Source organism: Lutjanus erythropterus, chromosome 12 (genome assembly GCF_056507025.1).
Source record: "Lutjanus erythropterus isolate fLutEry1 chromosome 12, fLutEry1.hap2, whole genome shotgun sequence".
Classification (NCBI taxonomy): domain Eukaryota; kingdom Metazoa; phylum Chordata; class Actinopteri; order Lutjaniformes; family Lutjanidae; genus Lutjanus; species Lutjanus erythropterus.
This window is the reverse complement of record NC_139328.1, coordinates 26,975,636-26,992,733: the sequence shown is the minus strand read 5'-3', so window position 1 is coordinate 26,992,733 and position 17,098 is coordinate 26,975,636. Positions and strand designations below refer to the sequence as shown.

Here is a 17,098-nt window from a genome sequence, read left to right as displayed (position 1 = left end):
GTGTCTTGTTATCCCCCCTTGTCTGTTTCCTCTTCAGCTGCTGGTTTGTCCTTGTCTATTGGTTTAGTCTAGTGCAGTGTTTCCCAATCCTGGTCTTCAGGGCCAGAACAAAACAGGGGCACTGACCCCACCTGATTCACATGATCAGCTCGTCATCAAGCCTGATAACAACCTGATCATTTGAATCAGGTGTGTTGGAGCAGAGAAACATCTAAAACATGCAGGACAGTGGGCCCTGAGGACCAGGATTGGGAAACACTCGTCTAGTGTTTCCATGTGGCTTTCACCCTAGTGCTTGTTCCTTTCTGTGTTTTTTTTTTTTTTTTGTTTTTTGTATTTTTTGAACCTTTTCTTCCTAACATTTTGGATTTATTGCTTGGTTTTACCTTGCTTTGGTTGAGGACTCTGTCTGCCTTAATATTTAAACATGTAACACATAAACCTTTTGTATTACTTTTTTCAGCTCATTAAAAATCTGTTCCTGTCTGCCTCTGATGTCTACATTTGGCTCAAAAACCTGTATTTCTAGATGTCTTACAGAGTTAATATTTTAGGTGTGTAAAACAGGCACTTTATAGGACTGCACTTTGACCTACAGCCGAGCAGCAGCTGCTGCTGTCGGTATGGGAAGGCCAGGCGCTTCACGGGCACGAGGCGGCGTGCCATGGCTCGGCCCAGGTGACCCGTGTGGCTGAGCGTCCCCACTGTTAGGCTGTGCAGGTAAACTGGCTCCACCAGGCGAGACAGGAGCGCCCCCTGGAGGCCTACAACACTCCACCTGTTGAGACAAATCAGTTTAAAAACACCGAGCAGAGTCATGACGGCAGCCTGACAGATTTTCAGCTGAGAATATTTTCACTCAGGGCCCATTAATGTTTGACTGGTGTTTGACTGTCTAGACGGCTCCAAGCTGATACTCTGCTGCCTCAACTGAGTGAATATAATATGAAAACCAGCTGCAGTGTCCCTGAAATAAACCAACTGGGCAACATGTGATTTTACATGTGTTTACATCCACTGACATATCTTTAAGAGGTGGGGGCGAAGGTGAGGGCGAAGGTGGGGGTGGAGAGAAATTGGTGCTATTTTCCCATCTAGATAGTTTTGGTGTGAGTTGCAGAGTTTTGGGCAACTCATGGGAAAAAGGTTTGTGCTTGTGAATAAATTTGTTGGTCCTGGTGGTGTCCTCCTCAGTTGAGCAGATGTCTGCTTCCTTCTGCACGGAGATATGTTGGTGGGTGTTGTTTAGTAGAAATAAAGTAGTTTTTACATGAAAAGCTCCCAACAAGGTCTGCAGATTATCTTGAGTAACCTAGTCATGATTTCTGTAAAGAGACACTGCTGTTAAGGTTTTCATATATTTCAGATATTCCTTGGCACTCTGAGCACCTCAAACTGAATGCCATTTAGTTCCATTGTATTGGAGAGAAGGAAGACATTTCTGTGGTTGGTATCTCCAAAACTCTAACTCACACCAAAACTACCTAAATGGACAAATAGCACCACAGGTAAGAGAAAATGGATGTACTTTTGATTTTAGGGTGAACTGTTCCTTTAAGTATAATTCATGGACATTTTATTACACCATCAAATAAAGTGAACGGCTGATCAGAAACTCACTTTGCCATCTTGTCAGTGCAGGACATGGTGACGAGAGGTTTTCTCGCCGCCACACCATCCCATTTCTGATTGGCTCTTTGTGCTGTGATAGGCAGTGTCCCCTCGCCTCCGTCCACCTTCACCCTGAGGTGACAGTGGAACCTCCTGCTGGGGTCTGACACGAGAAGAAGAAGTAAAAGTAAAAGATGACGTACAACCATTAGTTAGACTTTGGTCCAGGCTGAAATATTGCAACCATTAGTGGACAGATTGCGATGAAATTTTGTACAAACCAGCAAAATAATCACAATCCCATCAGCCTCAGATCAATTAATCCTGCTATATATGACATTACTCATGTTTTTGTGATGAAGTGCTGCAGTTTGTTTTATTTCCTCTTCAGGGAGATCATTAAACTATGGAGCCTACGGGTGCCACAAAAAGAGGCACAAAACTAAGGAAAAATAAAGAGAGAAAAATGAAGGGAGGAAATATTAAATAACATAGAAAAGTAGAGTAATATGTATAATAAATTGATATTTTAAAAGTTGTGTGTGATTGTAATGATGTAACTAAGATCTTTGATGTGAACTGTAGTGCCTACATTACCCAGAATGCCCAGAATTTTCATAGAATGGTTGTGACTGCTCTGTGTTCAATTAGCAGCTTTAGACAAAAGTCCTCACTCTCTTCAATTCTGATGGACCATCAGACACTAAAAACTGATGCTTACTAATGTTTTGTTCTGCATCAGTCCCAAAGTGAATTTATCACATTTTATTCAGTCACCTACAAGAAGAGGAAACACAGACTAAGCTGCTTAATGAAGCCAGAAGTTCTTGTAGTTATTAATTCATGTTTTCACAGAGCTTAAGTGTTTTGTTGTGAATTTTGCCTTTTAAAATAAATGGAACTGTCCGAAGTTAGTGGTATTGTGCAGCAGCAAAGAGCAGAATATAAATAGTTGCAGAACAAATACATATTAAAGATATTATTATATGTATCTACAACAAAGTGCATACTGTATTGATAGTAAAAGCAAAAGTGCAAATGTACATCTATCAGGTATAGAAGCAGAAATGTCAGATTTCTTGACATTTATGAAACTTAAATACAAAACAAAGTGTCAGTATCATCATCATCTCCATCATCTAAATGTGTTGGTCTCACATGCAGCTGTGGTCTCATACGGGCAGTTGAGTCGAGCGTCTCCACACGGCGACGAGCTGATGTACATGTGGAAGAGGACGCCGTGTCGGAGTCGGAAGACGCCACTGCTGCCACTTCCACAGTCTTTATTTGGTACAAAGATGGATTGTTCCTCACAGTCTGCTGGCTTACTTCAGAGAGGAAAGAAACAGGTCCAACATGAGACAGAGACAACGTGAAAGAAAGAAACAAACTTCTGACAAAAGACTCACATCACAAACTGATTGAGGGATCATATCATCTAACTTGTGACCTAAAACTCAGTAGCAATGCAATTGTTTGATTTAGTCATGGCATATAATTAATTATGAAATATATTTCTACATCATTTAACTGTATTTTTCATCGCTCTCCCTCTGTTTTATATTTTAATTTTTAACTAAGTTATGTTTTATGAACTGAACCTACCACTACCACCCAGGGACACTGAACAATCAGAAACTGAAGATAAGATTTTTTAAGTAAAAAAAAATCTGTTTTACATTTAAATAAGAACATATTATGGGAAAGATATTAAAAATATATGTAGCCTTCAGTTCAAGGGAATAATCTTAAATTGCAGTGATGCTGCATTCATGTTTTTTGATGTATTAATCTCACTGCAGTTCACAGTAATAGAATATTATACAATTATTATTATCATACTATATTATAACAATATTAAAATTAAATACTTGTGTAAAAATGTACTTATAAAAGAGTAACATTACTGCATTTTGTAAAGAATCTTTTCCTGAATAATAACAAGCAACTCTAGGTAGAAGAAATCGCTTCTTTTTTTTTTTTAGTTGAGATTTCCTAAATAACAAATTTATATTTGGGCGCCTCCCTAGAAGGTATCAAGTGTTTTCAAGTAAAAAGGTTTAAGTCTAGGTGAAGTCACAGGTCTTCGGTGTTAAAGTCCTGGATAAGTCTTTTTTGATTTTGTCTAAAAACATCAAATTTGTCTGGTCATGTGACTCACGTCCACACCAGTCAACAGAAACATAGAGTAAGTGAATGATTCAGGGTCGTACCAGAGCAGCAGCTCCAGCTGAGCATACAGGAACTGAACCAGTGCCCTCCGGCTGACGACTTCAGCGTGGCAGTCGCTGAGCGTATTGCCGTGGTCACTCAAATTGTCCAGACACTTTGTCCCTGTGGCCACAGACACAACCTGTGCTGATCTGAGGTCAAGTCCTGGAACGAAATGGAGGGTGCAGAAAAGACAGAAACAGAAGAGAGAAACACAAATATCTGTAACAGCTCCGATTTGTTAATGATGTAGTTCAAACAAGACGCTGTACAAGACGTTTCCTCTTTACTCTCCTCCGCCTCGGCGTCCCTTCATAACCACAATGTTAACAGGCTGAGACGGGCTAATGAAAAGTGTATGACTGAACAATCACTCCAATGCCTGAAAAACAGGCGGCTGTGTCACAATCTGGCCTCATCAAAGATTCACAGGATGGTAAAGATGGCTGTCTCCCCTCTGGGGTGATTTGAGGTAACGTGTTCATTTGAAATGCAGTGATACATTTAAGAGGGACTCAGATGCTCCTGCACTGGCACTTTAAATGACGAGTGGTAAAACATATTCATCTCTGTTTTTATAGTGATAATGCAGAAGATGTGTTGCTGCTGTAGATGCACACAGAAAAACAGTGTGGATGAACCAACATGTTTTTAGGTGTTGGCTCATATTGGATTTGACATAATGGACTTTGAAGGCAAAGTGGCTGGGTTTTGCTTGACTGGGATCAAACTACACAATATTTTGGTCTTTTAGGTCATCACTGCATCACAGTTATACTAGCTCACTAGTGTACTCTGCATCATATATTGTGGCTCTCTGCTTGATTGGTTTGTTTAAGTAGGTCGTAACAATCGCTTTGTGATCAGCTTGTGTCTAACTCTGTCTGTCTGCTGTTTGCTGCTGTGCAGGGAGTGTACAGCGGCTTTGTAGAGCTTTTTCAGTGGAAGCAGCTGCCTGATGTGGCCAAAAACGCTATGAGAGTGGTGAGGGTGAACCTAAACAGTTGTGACAAACAGTGAGTTGAAACACACCATAAAGATCCATAAAAGTGGAACTACAGATTTAGCTGATGGAGTGACATTTGATACTTTCTAAATATGAAAATATCATTTTTTGGGGGGATTTAGAAAACTTTGAAAAATTGTTTGTGGTATTCTTTCAAGGGACAGTTCACACCAAAAAGTACATATTTTCCCTCTGGCCTGTAGTGCTATTAATATTTATTTTTCTGAACAGTTTTTGGTATAAGTTGCAGAGTGTTGGAGATATCACCATAGAGAGAGAATCCAATATAATGTAACTAGATGGCATTAGTCCTGTGTTGCTCAAAGCACCCAAAAAGTGATTTTGGAAAACTCAACAGTAATGTCTCTTTCCAGAAATCATGACCCAGTTGCTCAAGATAATCCACTAGATTGTTGTGAGTAGTTTCATGTAGGAACTACATTCTTTCTGCAGTAAAATCTAGCAGAACTACTTTCTTCTAATAGAGAAAAAGTAGTTTTTTCTAATAGAAAGAAAGTAGTTCTTGCATGATACTGCTCACAACAAGGTTTGTGGTTTATCTTGAGTAACCAGGTCATGATTTCTGGAAAAAGAAACTGAATTTGCTTTGAGCAACAAGGGCCAAGGGCCATTTAGTCCCACTACACTGGAGAGAAGGCAGATCTCTCTACAGCTGATATCTGCAAAACTCTGCAACTCATACAAAAATTATCTATGAATAATTAACACTACATGCCAGAGGAAAAATATGCATTATGATTTGGGGATGAACTGTCCCTTTAACTGTATTGTACTGAAAGATGTTTTTACTGTCACATTTATATCAATGAAGGTAGACTAGATATCTCAGTGTTTGACCTCACTGGCTTCACTACTCACCTCTGGTCATTACAATTCCTGCCAGGACCTTGTGTCGGGCGTGCGAGGTAGAGAAACAACTGTCTGTCAGCTCTGTGTACTTCTCTCTCACCAGGTGGAAGATCGACTCTGCAAAGAACTGAAGAAGAAGAAAACGTAAAAACATTATTTTAACTATAAATGTATAACTTATAACAAAATTTATAACTAAAACCTGAGGATGCTGTGACTTTTGCTGTCTAACTGTCCACGAACACAAAGTCTGCAGAGATGCACCAACAGCTGTGACACTTGCCTGGACAACGAGTACGAGCTCGCCAAAAATCTCTGACAGTCTGTCAGTGATGTCCGAGAGTTTTTCTCACTCGAAGTTCTGCGGAGGAAGAGGTGTCGCGCTCCTGCTTGTCAAAATGTGCCTAATTATAATTTTACAGGACTGTCACTCTTTTGGCAGACATCAGAAAGTTACAGTTAGTTTTATACAACAAAGTTCAACGAAACACCAAGAGGAGGATCAAAACAAAACAGCTGTGTGGAGGCTTAATTGGAGGAGGACCAGTGACGCTTTTGACAAGATCATATAAATATCAGCCGCGCCTCTTTAACTCGTCTGCTGAATATTTTAGAGAAAATAAGACTTCTCAGACCATCAGTCTCGCTCCTCAGTTTGGAGGAAGAAGATGAAATGTTTGACAGTCTGAATTGAGCTGCAAAATTATTCATGTTGGATAAATTTGTGTGATGATGGGTGGGTAAACCAGACTTCCAACAGACTGTCTAAACCTTAAACTGCTTATTGCACCAATACGTGATCATTCCATCAGAAAAAACACATGTAAAAGATTTGGATTCAAGGAATGTTTCCAACATAGTTCGCATTTTTAGACCATATACTGTTGGTCATAACAGATTAATGGGTAGAACATGGCACTGACACAGTCAGGGTTTCAACAAAAACTGTTTTGTCATGAAAGATTGACAACACCTGACTCATGTTATAGGCAGAGAAATGCAGCCCTCACAAAGCCGCATGACTAAAAGAATTTTTTTGGAAGGAGCTGTAAACACAACAGTAATGTTTGTTCAGTTTTCAGTTTTGTCTTTGAACTTCCTGTTGCTATTGCTGGCTACACGCAACTCAGAAGTCACAGTTCTGATTGGTATAGTTGGGAACCAGTTTTAGGACAAACGCATTATAATGTACTGACAATGACGATGTTCAATCTGCCACTGTAATTTGCAAACACGCAGAGCAAGAATGGAAAGCTTGACAGACATAGCAACAGTAACCAGGGAGGGCAGGGCTTTGTAAAGGGTCATCTGCTGAAAACTGGGGTACATATCTGGCAATCAAGGCTGGATCTGGATTTGAAACTACCTGGACAGCAAAGAGGTAAAGCTGGAAATAAAGTTAATAAAAAGTTACTTTAAGCCCATTTTTCAATATGAATTAAAATACAGCTTTTCACCCAACTATGTTAGATATTATATATATTTTATTGATGCTGTAATTTTGAATAAGCTTACTACATAACTAGCTACAAAACCAATGCTACACACAAAAAAATGCTTCACTGGGTGGAAATTTCAAGATTATTTTGTCCTGGAATCAGAAAAGAGGAACAATATCACAGTACAGTGATGGTTCTGCCTTCAGCTGTGAACTCTTTAAAGAAACATTTACAGGAAAGACCAGTTGCTAAAGTTATCTACACATAACAACTGCAAACGTTAGTTACACAGAACAACCGACAACCTCAGCTACACATACTAATAATCTAAATATGCATTTATGCATAACAAAATAAAAGACCTACAAGGAACACAAACCTCATATTAGGTTAAAGAATTTCAACATATTTTCTATTGTGATCCAAAAGTAATGGAAAGTAAGTCAAGTTACATTACTTTAATATTGTGATACTTGGATCATGTTACTGATGACGTTTTTTAACAGGTAATCAGCAACTGTATCAGAGTATTTTTAAATTAACCCTCCGCAGAACTCGCAGACACATGGACACGACCTCAGTGTCTGTAACCTTCTGCATCTTAAATGTCTTTTCTTGTGGCTCTCATTCTGTACGATCAGGTGTTTCTTTGGAGCGAAAACTCTCTTGCTCAACGTTTTCTGGATGACAGTGGCACAAGGTCGGGTGTAATGAGTGTGTTAAACAATTATCTGTCAGATTATTATGCTCTTCACACCGCCTTCTCGCTCCACCTCAATCTCCTTGGTCTGCTGCCGCTCCTCCTTCATCCCTAATGTGCTGTAATAATGTTCATTAATGCGTCACGCTGCCTGACAGACAGTTCATATTGAAGGGGAGATGATGCTAAATGATCAGTTGGGAAGGATATGAGAAAAATCTACACAAAGAGGAGGAGGGAGCTTCTGCAAATTGTTAAGTTTTGGTGTATCGGCCTTAAGTGTTGTAAAATCTCTCTTTTGCTCAAAATCAGAGCGTTTATTCATCCAAAATATTACAGTTGCATCCTCCTGTCTGTGGATACTCTCATCAAATCTCCCCCAGGCTTTAATAAACTACCTACATGTCTGTCTAAAGACTCCATAGTCCTTTGCATATCTCATGACAGTGTGCATGCTCAGTCCCCTCCTTCAGCTCTGTGGAGTCGATCTCGGGATTCAAATCTCCTTGTATTCATAAAGCACGACAGCAAAAGACGTCGAGGACAATTCTCGGAGGCTCGGAGACATAATGAAGTTGTTTAGATGCTACAGACGAGTGTACAGGACACCATCCAGCTCTCAGGCCTCAGGACATGATGGCCATGCTGATGTGCGGCTCACTCCATTTGGTAGCATACGGCGCACCTCGGACCCATTTATCCAGACCATTTAGAAGACTGAAGACTGAAGCTAAAAAGATAAGGGGGCGAATTCAGTGTCACTGCTCGAAGCTGCCGTGTCTCCACTGACGTCTCCAACTGAGAGAAATATGTTTTTAACATGTGAGGGACATTTACTGAATTTCACATCCTCCTTTCTCCGCACTGCATACAAAATGCTGACCAGATATTTGTCTACAAATGGGTTGTGTGGTCCTGTCTGTTCTGTCTGCAGCTAACCTTGCATACTAAGGGACTCAGTGGAGGGTCCTTTATAACCTACAACTGAGGGTGATGGTGAATGTCATTAGCTTTGTAGGTATTTGGTGATTAAAAAAAGTAAAAATTAAAATCTTGATCTGTAAATTGTCCCAGATGAAAAGTCACCAATTTTATTGGAGTCACTGTCTGAGAGCTATGAACGTCTCAACCCAATCTTGTGTCAACCCACGGCCCCCTTTATTATACTGCATCGGATTTTCCTCGTGAATCCTGGACTTTGTTGCTGTGAAGCCACTGTTCCCTAACAATCTGATCACATCAAATGCCGTGTACTTTTTGTTAATCAAAAGACATCTTTACATCTAAATGCTGTGTGGTGATGACAGAAGACTGACCTACTCACCTGAGGTAGTTGATTTTTGGCTCTGCTGCCCTGGAGGCCCATGAGCCTCCTCTCGGGTCCCAGACTGATGTTATAAATGGACTGCAGGGCGGCTGCTGCTGCCTGGGCCTTGGCCAGCCTCTTACTGTGACCACAACCTTCAAACACCCTCCCCTCCACCCTAACCACCATCACAAAACTCCTTATGGGCCTGCCGTGAACTCTCTCTGTCAGGCACATGTACCTGAGTCCTGGTCGCAGCTCATTGAGCAGCACCACCGGGCTGAGGTGCTCTAAAAGTGAGGTGCTCAGGGCTCGTCTTTTTGGGTTCGTTGAGGAGACCAAGTCCAGTGTGAGTCGGACAAGTCGTCTGTGGTTGTAAATGCTGGAGAAAACTTCGTTTTTTGCTGTGTTGCGTTGCAGGACATCACAGTTTTCACGCAGCGATGGCTCAAACTCTTTGAGGAACATCTCCGGGATGTCAATTTTATCCGCTGTGAAATCCGTTGTAGTGCTGGTGAAGTTCCCCATGGTGGCATGAGCCTGTGATGCATTCGGGAACTGGATGAATGACCGCAGAGCCAGTTCTGCAGCCCTCATCTTAGCCTGCTTTTTTGTTGGTCCCCGACCCTCGAAGTGGAAACCATTGACCTCCACGCCAATAGAGAACATTGGAGCATGCAGCGGACCAGTCTTTGACATGATCTCATATCGCAGGCCGGGTCGTAACTCATTCAGCTGCACCAGCGCGTTCTTCTGAGTGACAGCCCAGGCTGCTCTTTTACAAGTCAAGTGGGTTTGGTAGAACAGCCGCTCTTTTCCGTCCACCAACGGCTGCTTCCTCTTCAGAGCTCTCTGTCCATGTTTGGGAAAAGTTGTGCAAAAAGTTGATGGATGATACTTTTGTAGTAGATCACAGTCCATCTGGCTTTTATCATCCTGATTCTCTTTCACCTCCAAACTGCTTGTACCTGTTGACAGATCAAAAGCAGGATGGGACATAACATGAAGGAAAAATTAGAGATTTTTTTTGTTAAAATCATAATCATAACGACTCTCAGACTATACTTGATAGTCTATTTTTAAGCCATTAGAGCCCTCATGAACCTAGAAATGGAAATGCTTAGCACTGCCCAAGACAACTGAGATGAAGAAACATAACCATGGCAGAGAGATCATGTATGGAGCAAGACCAGTCTGCAGAGGAGGTAGTTCTGGCTATTTGAGACCAACGTAAAATCAGCAGGCACTGAGGACTTTATTGCTTCATTTAGCATTAACATTTGTCCATCTAGATTGTGCCTACACATGCAGGAATCGCTGTGAGCAGGGTTTGAACCTGCGCGGGGAAACCCCATTGGATTTCGAGTCCAACACCTTAACCACTCGGCCATCACAGCTGTTTGCAATAACCACAGTACCTGTGATCATCAGTGATCATATAAAGGAAATGTTTCCAGACTCAAGCATACAAATACACTCTAAAACACAGCTGCTCTTGGTAAGAGATCGCTTCACTCAAGCTGCTGTCTGCCCATGAGGATGAGGACCTACTCCCTCTTAAATATAAAGGGCTCATTCTAAGGTACAACAGCGTGGCTTCATAATACAAGAGTTCAGGTACGAGACTGAGCTGCCTGCAGTCCAGACCTGTCTCCCTTTTGAAAATGTGTGGTGCATTATGAAGCACAAAATACAACAACAAAGACAGCTGAGTACCTGAATTCATATATCAGGCAAGAATGGGAAAGAATTTCACTTACAAAACTTAAATAATTAGTGTCCTGTTGTAATAAGAAAAGGTGATGTATCACAGTGGTAAGTGTGCTGCTGTCCCAACTTTTTTGAAACGTGTCGCAGACAATTCAGAATGAGTGTATGTTTATGAAAAGAACATTAAAATATCATTAAAATCTTGTCTTTGCACAGTGATCTTCTAAATTTAGGTTGAAATGTTTTTGCAAATTATTGCTTTCTTTTATTATTTAGGTTTAACATGCCAACTATTTTTGAATTGGAGTTGTAGGTTACTTGGCACCTGCATTATCATGCTCATAGTTATCTGTCCATGGTGGCATAACATGGAAAACTTTCAGTCTTATTGGCATGAAAAAAACAAAAGACAGATCAAGGAGGAAAAAAGATTTACTTGAATTGTCTGCATCCTCGGCTGATGATGCTCCAGTATCCCAGCGTCTTATGGGACTGATGAGGGTTGATAACATGTTGCTCCATCCTGAAAAACAGAAACATAAATACATGAAGTCATTGAGCATTTTCTCCACAGCAGGATGCTACATCATATATATCACAAACAGACAGATATCGTGTTTTTATGTATAAAAACAACTCATCGTTGACATTTTTGTGTTTGTGAAATGAGCCCAATTACTGTCACGGTTCTGAATGTTTATGCTGCATAGTTTTATATTCAGACCTGACCATAAAAATAATGAAATGGACTGAGGTAAACACATTTATGGCGATAGTGCGAACGTAGTGAGTGAGTCCAGGAGGGCCATTAGAGTTCCCACTAAATGGACGGAGTGAAAACAAACAGAAAGGCGGCTCAGAGGCAGCCGGGGTAATTGAAAGGTGTCGGCGATAAGGACTGAGGTTTCCAGACCGAACGCATCGAGGGGCTTAAACTGAGTGAGAAGCTTTGTCTTAATAACCCAGTCACACAGTTTTTGAATCAAATACAACAGATTTCATTAGATTTCAGCAGAGTCTGTGAGTGGTTTGAAGGTTTCACTTAAGCAGGTTATCTCAGCGTGATAGCGGTTTTTTTTTTCAGTTAAAAATATATATTTGGACCATAATGATATTCTGTAACACATCACCATTTTTATCCAGATTTGGTGGTTTTCATCTTTACCCACATCCTGTCTCATCTCCCATCAGTTTTCTTTGGAAAGACATCCCATAAATCTACTGTTGTTTTATGAAAAGTGATGCAATAGGTTTTTGATTCTGGTCAGAGGTCACAGGGTTTGCAGAATCACATGTAGGGAATCTACTAAGAGGATTTTCAGTAAGGTGAGACATCCGATCTCTCTGTGGTTATTAATTAATGAAAACTGATATCCTAAGTAGAAATACTTTGTTAGTGTACTTAAGCAGATTTTTCAGATTTTTAATTAACTTGAGAATTAATTATTCTGAAACTTTCTACTTTTATTCCCTACATTTTAACACAAATATCTGTACTTTCCACTTCATATATTTTCAAAACAGGCTTGTTACTTTAGTTTTAATGCAAGACAAAAACACTATAAGATGTAACAAGGACAATACAACATAACAAGATGAAACAAGACGAAAATTACGTAATAACACATGGATGACAACAATTACATAAATGACATAACAAGACGAAAACAATGTAATAGGATGAAAGCAACATAACAATACATAATGAAACAAAAATGCAGACCTCTACTCCCTACTTAAACTTACTATATCTTTCACATCTTTGGGATTTTGGCTTCAGGAAACACTCGCAGCTCCAACACTGTAATAAATCACCTTCTGATCCCTATTGGCCTCTGCACCAGTGACCCCATTTATCCCCATTTAGATTTATCTGGTGCCCTGCCACCATTTAACAGCTTTTGTTTAGCAGTGCATGTAGGGCAGAATATAGTCCACATACAGACATAAACACAGAGAAATATGGGCTGCGGTGGCAATTATATTTGATATCTACTGTTTATGAAATATTAATGCCTGCGTGCTGCATATAAAACATGTAATGGATCAGCATTAAAATAATGAGCCATTTAAAGACACCTTATTATTCATGGTTAAGGCCGTACTGATCTGTAGGTACCTGTGTACTAGTTACAATGTTGTAGCATCTTGTGATAAAATAATTCATTTTTATTCAACTTTTAAAGGAGCAATATGTAGCCATTACACATGCAAAAATGAGTGCAGCAGTCCCAATATCGAGATGGAGCCAAAGAATGTATATTAAACAGGTTGTTAAATGTACAGTCTTTGGTGGAAGCGAGTTGTTTCCCCCCTCCTCCTTTTATATAAAAAACTATTTAAAATAATACATTTCTTTGTCCTCAATAAAAATTAGTAGGCTAATTTGCATTCTACTTTGTAAGCTCTCAAGCTTAAAGACAATTATCAAAGATTCTAAGAATAGAAACCATTTAATTGGTGTTTATTTTTGACAATGAAGCTTTGGAATTAATCACTTTTTCTTCTGGTGTATGTGCACTTGTATGCGAGTTGGGAGGCTCAGCTTTTCTTAGATACAAATGGGGAGAAAAAAGGTTGGGACGACAAGTTAAGTGGCTGCCTGTGTCACTGCCTGCCAAACCTTATTAACATTTTAACATTTATAAGCAAACAGTTATAAACATCTACACCTTCTATATAGCTTATTAGTGAGTTCTTCCTCATCATAAACAGACACTTACTCATTCTGTGACAGTTCGGCATTAATTTGAACTCTGATTAATGTGAATCTGACATAAAAAACAGTTATTCCTGTCCGGAATGGAAATTTCAGAGGGGGAAATGTCAAGTGAAGCGAATATTACAACTTAGTGTGTTTTCTTGATCTCTGTTGACATATGATGGTCTTTTTTAGTACAGTAAATATATTACAGATTTGTCCTTCAACCGCATAGGAAATAAAACAGTTTACAGTAAATCATTGCTAAAATTACAATCAGCTTAAAGCTGGAAAATACATAAATCAAATTAAGCCAGTTGTGCTCTGAGGAAAGCTGTCAAGCACTGGTCATCAAATTGTAATGAATCTCAGTGAAATTGTAAAACAGTTATATTACTTTTAAAAAAATAAACTCTTAATGGTATCAAATTAGTTGTTTTACTTCTTACGCAATCACTGTAAAATGAAATATGCACGTTTTTACTGCCTGTTTGGCCCTTTTTTCTTTTTTTTTTTTTACCCCTGGTGACTGGTGATTCTGGAGGGCACAGCAATGCAAACTACAAGTCATTAGAATAATGAAGAGTGCACACTAAACTATTCTGCATTAACCTTGCACCTTGCAGTTATATTAGGCGTGTGATGCCATTAAGTGGTGGGTTGATATGAGCGAGAGCTGAGATGGGATGTGAATGTAATGATGTGAGTCTGGAGCTTCTGAAGGCAGCGGCAGGTGGAGGTTGGAGATGTTTTAATGACCTGCATCATCACAGCTAATGGGGCCATTTATTTTGGGATGAAAGAGATAATAACTGTGTTTGTCTTTGCGTTATATTGGCTAAGCCCTCGCACCTTCCCACACTTTCTGCCATTTTCACTTCTTCAGTCATCTCTCAGTTGATTTCTCCTCACTTGCTGACACACTCCAGTGACACTTCATCAACTCACCCAGTTGTGAATCGGAGTATTAGACTTTAGACTTGGTTTAAGTAGAGGTTAACCAGGCTGCAATGTGACAATCTACCTGTAATCTTCACAAATCAAAATCCTCATCTCACTCTTCATCAGCAAATGTGCGACATGGGTTTGTGAAGCAATTTAGAGATGAGACTGTAGCTGCTGTTTTGCAACACAGGTGAAATGAAGGTCTTCTGGTTTAAATAAATCTGAGTGCAATCAGATTTATTATACTGTAGATGGTTGGTATGCCATTAAAACATCTATTTACACCACTGTCAATACTTGACTTCTCACTGACTTCTAGCAACATGACTGAAGTCAAAGGAATTCTGATTTTTTTGTGACTTTTGCCTAAAGGTCTTCCTGCATCCAAGAACAACAGATTTTGCAGCAGGAGAACTCAGCTCTTTCTGTCAGTGAAACACCAGTTCCACTCTGGCCCCTAAACACTCCCCCAACTCCGTTTGCACGCTCACATGGAGGGTCTGTCTGATTTGGTGTCAATTGCGACATTTGTCATCCAGCCTCTCAGTCTGCACTGATGCAGGCTTACAAACCACACTCCTCAAATGTACAGTGCCACTTTTGTGTCATGGATGGAGGAAAAGCCAATAAAGTTAGTTCTGTTATTTGCAAAGTGTAAGTAATAATTTTCTTTATCTCAAACAGACATTTGATAGACATTTTTGTGCACACATGATGGATTTACATGACAAAAAAACAACAAAACAAAACAAAACAAAACAGAGATGTGGCAAAAGAAGCATGGTTATTTATTTAATTAATATTTTTTCCTTTCACAAGCTCAATGTGACATGTCATACATGTTTGTCAGTGCTGTGTATAAGATTACCATTTTAATTTTTATTTAATTAAAAAACTCATCTTGATGACTATTCCTGTTTCCATCAGAGAAAGGCACTTTCATCTTATTTAAGTCAGCCAGCACAGCAGCATGGATTAGGAGCGTGTAGACTGGCTATAAAGTGACTCACCAGATGTAGAGCATCTGAAGCAACAGCTTCAATGCCAGATACTCCCTCTAAAGGCAGTCAACCGCTGTGAGCAGGGTTTGAACCTGCGCGGGGAAACCCCATTGGATTTCAAGTCCAACGCCTTAACCACTCGGCCATCACAGCCTGTTTCACCCTGCTTCCTGTTGTAACTTCTCTGCAAACAGTGATTGTTCAGTAGTTATCCATTATTACAGTCATAACATGCAACCTTTATGCTACCATTATACAGCTCAGTCAACCAATCACAATGTGGAGCTCACACTGAATATACTGGGCCCAAATTTCTCCTTGGTGCAAAGTGGTGTGCAGCGCTATTTTTTAGCCAACACAGTGTATTTGTGCCCATCTGTGCACCCATGGGTCTCTTGGTCTTAAAATGAGGTGTGGTTAGGCACATTATGGGTGCATTGCTATCTTGAGGCAACAGAAAGCGGCTGTGCCACTGACCAACAAAATCCTGGTTTGAAGTCAGTGGTGTAGAGACATTGTGCACATTTACACACAGTAGCTGTAACTTTGTCGATTATTTAAATACACCAGGATTGGCCAGGATCTGTTTGTTGTTCTTCTACACATCCAAATGGTCTCACACACAGGTGCAGTACATACAATGAAATTGTTTGGAGTAAAACAGACGTAAAAATCCTGAGAGTTTCTTCTGTCCTGTCAAGTTTCTACAGTTTGTTGTTTTGATGCTTAAATAAAGTGTGACTTTTGCCTGTAGTTCCTCTTTGCATCCAGTGACACTAAGTGACATCACAGGATGCAGGACAAACAAGAGTTGCAGTTGCAGTTGAACTCAATAATTAAAGGTAATATAGTGTGAATCACCAGATATAGATTATGAGTATAAGCCCACTATTGGTCTACTTTAGTTGCCATACATTACACCCACTATGTCTCAGCAAATTACTAGAGCCATGAAGACGATGTCACCCTCTATAGCAGAATGATCATATGTTGAGCAAGACCTCTATGTGGAGACAGGTTGGACAATGCTACAATAAAGCACTGGCACCTTCTTGAAATGCACTCAATCGCTGTGAGCAGGGTTTGAACCTGCGCGGGGAAACCCCATTGGATTTCAAGTCCAACGCCTTAACCACTCGGCCATCACAGCTTGCTCTGGTAGCCATAACCTGCAACATTTAGCTCACATGTAGCTCGCACTACACAGCTCAACTGACCAGTCACAACATCAAGCTCACACTGAACATAGTGTGTCACAGTACAGCCTCAGTTTTGACAGCAAACTTAGCACCTGGGTCACAAAATGTACAAAAATAAACAAGCTAGCAGCTGTTATATTTTCTTTCTTTTCTTTTTTTAGCCATTTTAAGACTCAACCTACCTTGCAAAGCTATTTTGGGGGTCCTGCAGCCCACAGTAACAGAGGAAGGGCCAAAGTGAGTTGAGCCCAGCTTTCCCAAGGCCGGTTAATGCACGCTGACTTTGGGTCAGAGCGGGAAACTCTGGCGATCGCCAGCGACTCAACTCGTTCACCTCTGAACGTGTGGGGGAGGTCCGCACCACGCATCCCATCTAAGGGAGCTGGGTCGACTCCAGCT

The 17,098-nt window shown here is 40.3% G+C and overlaps 1 protein-coding gene and 3 non-coding genes across 4 annotated transcripts in view; all 4 read right to left on the bottom strand.

The window, feature by feature from the left end:
* The window catches only part of LOC146318086 (inactive double-stranded RNA-specific editase B2-like), a 43,456-nt gene that overhangs the window by 5,316 nt on the left and 21,042 nt on the right, over positions 1-17,098 (bottom strand). Inside the window, exons 2-8 of the mRNA XM_084732378.1 lie at positions 11,290-11,376; positions 9,162-10,111; positions 5,708-5,825; positions 3,825-3,987; positions 2,770-2,939; positions 1,621-1,774; positions 597-778 (exon numbers count right to left, since the gene is read on the bottom strand). Of these exons, the coding sequence (XP_084588504.1) occupies positions 597-778; positions 1,621-1,774; positions 2,770-2,939; positions 3,825-3,987; positions 5,708-5,825; positions 9,162-10,111; positions 11,290-11,376 (1,824 nt within the window). The remainder of the gene's footprint in view (positions 1-596; positions 779-1,620; positions 1,775-2,769; positions 2,940-3,824; positions 3,988-5,707; positions 5,826-9,161; positions 10,112-11,289; positions 11,377-17,098) is intronic.
* Positions 10,459-10,540, bottom strand: trnas-cga (transfer RNA serine (anticodon CGA)). The gene has a single exon. It is a non-coding gene; the product is annotated as a tRNA-Ser (tRNA).
* Positions 15,572-15,653, bottom strand: trnas-uga (transfer RNA serine (anticodon UGA)). The gene has a single exon. It is a non-coding gene; the product is annotated as a tRNA-Ser (tRNA).
* Positions 16,569-16,650, bottom strand: trnas-uga (transfer RNA serine (anticodon UGA)). Its single transcript has one exon. It is a non-coding gene; the product is annotated as a tRNA-Ser (tRNA).